Genomic DNA, 7,089 nt, shown 5'->3' with positions numbered 1-7,089 from the left:
TGAAATCTTACATATCCCAAATTACTTCCTTTCACCACTGTACTGTTGATTAATATTCAAAATTTTCATCATTTCTTCCTTTAATTTTGAATTAACTTAGTGTAAAAAAGAGAATTAATTGTTACACTAACAGATTTATCAATATTTGTTGGAAATTGAATATTTATTGATGAAGAAAAATGGATTTTTGGATTTTTTTTCTACTTAATTGAATATGAATATATAATTCTAGGTTTATGGTCATTATAAAAATTAAATTATCTAAAAGAATATTTGTAAAGAAAAGGAATATCTACCAAGTTTTTTATATGGAATACATTATTTGATATATACTATGATATTATAGTGAAAGTATGTAAACAAATTTTTAAAAATTAGTAAATAATTGAACATTTAGAATATATTATTTTTTTAAAGTTAATACAAATGAACATGTAGGATTACTATTAATTTTTGTATTTAAATTATTTATATTTGTATAAATTCACAATAAATAAAAAAGACCGTGTTAAGGCGTGGATAAAATTCTAGTATATGTTGAAAAAATCTATGGTTTAACAATCAAATTTGATAGTTCCATCCTTTTTCTGCTTATCAAGTCGAAAAAGACAGAATAAGTTAAAGGGCAAATTATCCAAATGGCCCTTTAACTCTTTGTCTAGGTAAAATTAAGCCCCTCATCTATTTTTTGACGACTTTAAACCCTTGAACTTGTAAAAGTGGGAAATCGTGGCCCTTTTATCCAGTTTCTCCAGTTTTGCAACCGGAGAACCAATTCACACGAATACAAGTGTGCTTCTTCAAAGGGCATTTTTGTCCGCATGTTCTAAACAAAAAGGCACAACTCCTGTAAATTCCAGCTATCAGACAACAGACTAGTAAACTCTTCACTGTCAAGTTGAAGGAAGTTGAACGGTGATAATGCTCCCCAGCATTTCTGAACTTCTATTGACCACAGTCGACTCTCTGAAATCATCATCAAATATCCTTTCGTCTTGAGAAACGAAGAAAAGAGAAAACAAAAAGAGAAGCCAAACATGTCTTCCGTCTACTCGTCTTCTCTCCCGCCGGAATTAATCCAGAAAATCTCAATCGATCTCAAAATTTACGCTGATTACATCTGATTTCGGGCAGTGTGCACTACCTGGCGAACCTCCACTCCCACAACCCCAACCCACCTCCCTTGTCAACTCCCCTGGCTAATGCTTCCCCAGAGCCGCTCCTCCAGCCGCCGCAGGGCCTTCTTCAATCTCGCCGACAGCAAATGCCACGTCCTCGACCTCCTCGAAGCCTCCCACCGTCGCCGCCACTCCAGATCCTCTCACGGCTGGCTTTTGATGCTTGACGAATACCCTCCTATTTTCCTCGTCAATCCGCTTACCCGAGCCAAAATCGACCTCCCGCCTCTCTCTACATTCCCCTATGTGGTAGGATTTGACGTCTTCAACGTCGGCCGTGAGTACGTCCTCCAGTCATCGGACGACGACAGCCATGTAAATTATGTGAGCCGATTTTACACCTGTGGTTTAAAGGAGATGCGGGATTCTTTTGTTAAAAAAATTGTTCTTTCCAACAGCCCATCTGGCGGGTCTAAATTTTTAGCTCTGGCAATTATCACTGTCAAGGTGGCGTGTGAAGTCGCGGGAGGGAGTAATGTAGTGAAGAGCACTCAGAAGCAGGGGAATTTACAGGCTGGGCTCCCCGTTGTCTGTAAGCATTTGGGCAAAAGTCGGTCGGCGTCCATGAAACAGGAGTTGTCTGATAGCTGGAATTTACAGGAGTTGTGTCCTTTTTGTTTAGAACATGCGGACAAAAATGCCCTTTGAAGAAGCACACTTGCATTCGTGTGAATTGGTCCTCCGGTTGCAAAACCGGAGAAATTGGGTAAAAGGGCCACGATTTCCCACTTTTACAAGTTCAAGGGTTTAAAGTCGTCAAAAAATAGATGAGGGGCTTAATTTTACCTAGACAAAGAGTTAAAGGGCCATTTGGATAATTTGCCCTAAGTTAAAATGTACTTGTGGGTATAAAGTCTCCGACCGTTGCTTCATTGACTAATGTTGACAAATGCGACGGTCAACACAAAGTGCCTAAATCTTGAAGAAGTCATCGAAATCCTAATTAACCATGACCATGAACTTGAAAATTCATACTTTGATCGGATCAATTATGTGGATAGTAGTATAAGATATTCAGCACCATTAGTCTCCCAAATCAAGAAAAAATGGTAATCCAAATAATTAACTTGATATTTAAGACAACCATCATTACAGGAGGTGTGAAAGAATGACAAATTAACTAAAACCAGGAATAGGAAATAGACATTGATTTTTTCAGTGCTAAATAAAAAATAAAGAATTGAACTTGTGGGGGTATAGAATTAGAGACCAGAAGTGAAAGGCACATTGGTGGCGGGCAACCAAGAATTGCCAGCAATGAAGTTTCCGACTGTGAATTTAGAAGCCTCTGTTGCACTAGTTATCACGTGATACCCCTTCCAGTTTACCCTGTTTGCGGTTGACGAACCAGGCCCTGTATTAGCATATTCTCCGTAGTATAAGGTATCTAGAGCAAAATTACCACTCCAGGGCAGCCAACCAGCTGGATCAATTAAACCATCAAGAAATGTTTTCATAAACACCGTTCTTGAATATTGTTGCCATGGCCTTCCAAGATATGTCTTGACTGAGCTCTGCACTGGCTTCAAATCCGAAGCAGCTGTAACTCTGGAATTGTGGATAGATATTCCAGTGTTTTGGTTGGGATCGGTTCTACCTTGTGCTGTGATAGTGTTTGTCTTGTTCGGAGGATTTCTTGAATAAAGATTGCAATTCTGGAAAACCACAGCAGCATTTCCGAATATGTAGTCAACAGTTCCATAAACATCGCATTCGCTGTAAAATTGTCTTTGCGAGTGGACGTAAAGGGTGTCTTGATAGCCTTCAAAGCTGCACTGGTAGAAGACAGAGAGATCGGAACCAGATCGAAGAGCTACTGCTTGGTGATTTTGAGGTCCGGCTGTGTTCCTAAATGTAATTCCTCGAGCAATGAATCCATCTCCAACAACCGCTGAAATTATGTAGACAGAAACATTGTCAGCTCCGTTACAATTTCTACACATGAATATTCAAATAAAATTCGAAAACCAACATCACTTTATAGGGCTGCCATGCATGGAAAGAAGAAGTCCTTTATACATCGAGCATGCATGTTGTTAACAAACAATTTCGTGGTGCAATTTGTGCTTGAGAGAAACCTTCCTTGATATTCATTTAAGTTCCAAGTTATGTAAAATCTCTTCTAGCTAGGTGTAATATATATATACACACACACACACACGCACACACACACTTCATATTCGAAAATCAACATTACCACAACTTATGTGTGTGTGTGTATATATAAACTAAAATTGCTTTCTTTGTGTTAGGAAATTGGCTTAATTTCTTTTAGGTAAAAATTCCTGTTTTTGTGGAAGTAACTAGTTTCCTAATTGGATTTAGTTACTTGAAGTAGTAGTCAAGTAAATTCCTATTTAGCGAGATACTATTTTCTACTGTATATGAGTTTAGGAAATAGTATTAGTTTCCAACTGTTATTTGGTCTTTTTTGGCAGTAATATCCCCTATAAATAGGTGGGTTGGCATACTACAAAGATACACAAGAAAGGAGTGAGAGAGTTCTTAGTGGGTGAGAGGCTTATACAAGAGTTGGGGTTTGGGAATCAAGTTGTAATCTTGTGGTGTTTTTCTCTCATAGTAAGAACAAGTTTTTCTCTCCGTGGATGTAGGCTTGGTGATTAAGCCGAACCACGTTAATTCTTGTGTGTTGTTCATCGTTCGTGTTAGATATTGTTTTCTATTAAATTGTTGGTCTTTTCTTTTTCAAATAATTGGCCTGATATCCCAACAAGTGGTATCAGAGCTCCGTTGGGGTTTTGGTTAATTATTTGAAATTGGGTGGTGGTATACCATGGGGTTTGGAACTATACAGTTTCCAATTCAACCATTTAATGGAACTACAAGTTTCACTCTTTGGCAAAGAAGAGTGAAGGATGTTCTAGTTCAACAAGGTTTGGCAAAAGCGTTGAATGGAAAGAACAAGAAGCCAGAGAGCATGAATGATGATGAGTTTGAAGAGTTGGACGCAAGGTGTGCGAGCACGATTCGGCTCTATGTGGCGGACAACATCATAAATAATGTGATAGATGAGGAAGATTCTGCAGCAGACCTCTGGAAAAAATTGGAAAAGCTTTATCTGGCTAAAAGTTTATCCAATAAGTTGCATCTAAAGCGGCAACTTTATGCACTAAAGATGGTGGAGGGTGGCAGCCTCATGGATCACATGAATACGTTCAACGGAATTTTGGATCAACTCCAAAAGGTTGGCGTAGATATTGAGGAAGAAGATAAGGCTCTTTTACTTCTTACCTCAGTCTCTGATTCTTACGAAAGTGTCGTGACTACCCTGTTATATGGAAAGGACACTTTAGAGTTCGAGAATGTGCAGTCTTCTTTGTTGGATCATGAAAAACAAAGGAAGGCAAACCAGGATGTGATACAAGAAGCTGCGTTAATTGCTCGAGGTAAGAATAAAAGAGGAAAATCATTTGGCGGTGAATCTAAGGCAGGTGGTTCAAAGGCCAAGGGAAAGGGTGGAATCCAGTGCTTTGGTTGTCATGAGTTTGGCCATATCAAAAAATATTGCTCTCATCGAAGGAAAAATGATGAGAATGACTATGATAATGTTGCTGGATATGCATCGGGTGGAGATATTCTCACAATCTCCAAAGGTAATAATACTTCTTCTCGTGATGGTTGGATTTTAGATTCTGGATGTGTTTCACATGTTTGCTCCAGGTTAGACTATTTTGATACTCTCCAAAGAAAGAAGGCAGGTTTTATGTCCTTGGGTGATGGATCTACTTGTCAAGTCAAAGGTGTTGGAGTGGTGAAAATCAAAATGTTGAATGGAGAGATTCGTTCTTTGGGTGGTGTGGCTTATGTCCCAAAATTACGAAGGAATCTAATTTCTTTGAGCCAGTTAGACTCCGAGGGTTACCATTTTTCCGCTGCAGGTGGAGTTTTGAAAATCACACATGGCGAGACGGTCTTGTTGATGGGGAAGAAGTATGGTAATCTGTACCATTTGAATACCTCAATGAATTGGGAGCGGCAGGGGATCCAAGAATGCTCTCAAATTACAAATGGTGGTGAGAGGAAAAATCCTGCTATGGAAGAGAATGAATTGAGGCTCCTCTCGCGAGTCAACTAGATGTTGGACTCGGTTAACTACACACGTACATTTGTCGATTGAATCAATTGAAAACAAGACCGTATTGATTCGGGTGTGTAGTTAGGCACCAAGGTACTTGGTGGGAAAAGGCAAATGGAGTTTTTGGATGGTTTGCTGTGTTTGCTAAAAGAAATTTTGCCAAGGTGGAGATTTGTTAGGAAATTGGCTTAATTTCTTTTAGGTAAAAATTCCTATTTTTGTGGAAGTAACTAGTTTCCTAATTGGATTTAGTTACTTGAAGTAGTAGTCAAGTAAATTCCTATTTAGCGAGATACTATTTTCTACTGTATATGAGTTTAGGAAATAGTATTAGTTTCCAACTGTTATTTGGTCTTTTTTGGCAGTAATATCCCCTATAAATAGGTGGGTTGGCATACTACAAAGATACACAAGAAAGGAGTGAGAGAGTTCTTAGTGGGTGAGAGGCTTATACAAGAGTTGGGGTTTGGGAATCAAGTTGTAATCTTGTGGTGTTTTTCTCTCATAGTAAGAACAAGTTTTTCTCTCCGTGGATGTAGGCTTGGTGATTAAGCCGAACCACGTTAATTCTTGTGTGTTGTTCATCGTTCGTGTTAGATATTGTTTTCTATTAAATTGTTTGTCTTTTCTTTTTCAAATAATTGGCCTGATATCCCAACACTTTGTAAGCTTAACTTACCAACTGTTGCAGATTTGAAAGTGGTGGTACCACCGCCAACGCTACTGCTTCCCGTGATAATGGTTTTTCCAATACCATCACCAACCAACATGATATTCTTCAACTTAGTTCCAATCTCCACATTTTCCTTATACGTTCCAGCCTTTACGTGTATCACATACCTTCCATTACCCGATCGTGTCGCTGCAGCAGCTACAGCTGCAGCAACCGTCTTAAAGTTGCCCGAACCATCTTGTGCTACCACAGCATTCGGTGTTGGAGATGAAGACTGCAAGAGTTTCCTGTCGCCCGGAGTCACCCAAGTTGGGAACCCCTCCTTATAACTTGGCTCATTATATCCCACTTTGTTTAGGGATAATGTGTTACTAATCAAACAGCTGACATTGTTTGACATCAAGGGCACAAGATGATCAGCAACACCAAGCTCAATGAACCCTTGTTTGCAGGTCTCAAGATTGGTGAGTGCTGTGCTGAGCCAAGTTTGTGCATCAACTGCATTGCACTTGGTGTAAGGATCAACAGTTTTGTTAATCTTGACAATGGTGCTTTCATATAGCTCTAAACAATCTCCCCACGCGGCCTTTTCGCGCTCATCTCGACATTTTGAGCCGAGGTTATTGGTGTTTTCTTGGGCATGCACGGCACGTTCTAAGGCAAGATTGAATGACATCTTGAAAAAATCGGACTTCCCTTTTATGGGATAGTTATAGCCATATTTAGGGCTTTGCGACAAGAAATATTCACATGGTTGTGGATATGGGGTTTGTGCACACCATGATTTTATTGATGGCGGAGGAGGAATATTTCTAGCGAGGGCAGGAGAAACAAAAACAGTCATGAACAGAAAAATTGCCAACGGGAATGCCATTGCTAACTTAGAGATCAACATGTCAGTATATGGGTGGATTTGATCAAGATGATGAAACTGGAAGACTAAGGAAATTGAAAGCCTTGTAATTAGCTTAGCTTGTGTGGAGTACTTTGAGGATGAGCCTTGGGTGACTATATATAGGAGTGCAAGCAAAAACATTGGGCGGTCTGGTCTAAAACGTTGGATGTGGGGTAGGGATGCACCTTCTTCGTTCCTTTTATCATATAGTTGAAAAGTAGTAAAGCAATTCAATATTCTGAATTTT

The 7,089-nt window shown here is 39.3% G+C and overlaps 1 protein-coding gene across 1 annotated transcript; it reads right to left on the bottom strand.

Annotated features, from left to right (window-relative positions):
- Positions 1 to 2,351: 2,351 nt before the first annotated feature.
- LOC113735123 (pectinesterase 2-like) lies at positions 2,352 to 6,913 on the bottom strand. The gene is made up of 2 exons (XM_027262083.2): positions 5,954 to 6,913; positions 2,352 to 3,069 (listed from the first exon to the last, which is right to left on the bottom strand). Exons 1-2 carry the CDS (start codon positions 6,840 to 6,842, stop codon positions 2,381 to 2,383), a joined length of 1,578 nt encoding a protein of 525 aa, XP_027117884.1. The 5' UTR covers positions 6,843 to 6,913; the 3' UTR covers positions 2,352 to 2,380.
- Between the last annotated feature and the right edge of the window lie 176 nt (positions 6,914 to 7,089).

Source organism: Coffea arabica, chromosome 3c, assembly GCF_036785885.1.
Source record: "Coffea arabica cultivar ET-39 chromosome 3c, Coffea Arabica ET-39 HiFi, whole genome shotgun sequence".
Taxonomy (NCBI): Eukaryota; Viridiplantae; Streptophyta; class Magnoliopsida; order Gentianales; family Rubiaceae; genus Coffea; species Coffea arabica.
The sequence above is the reverse complement of the archived record's forward strand: the minus strand, read 5'-3'. Positions and strand labels throughout refer to the sequence as shown.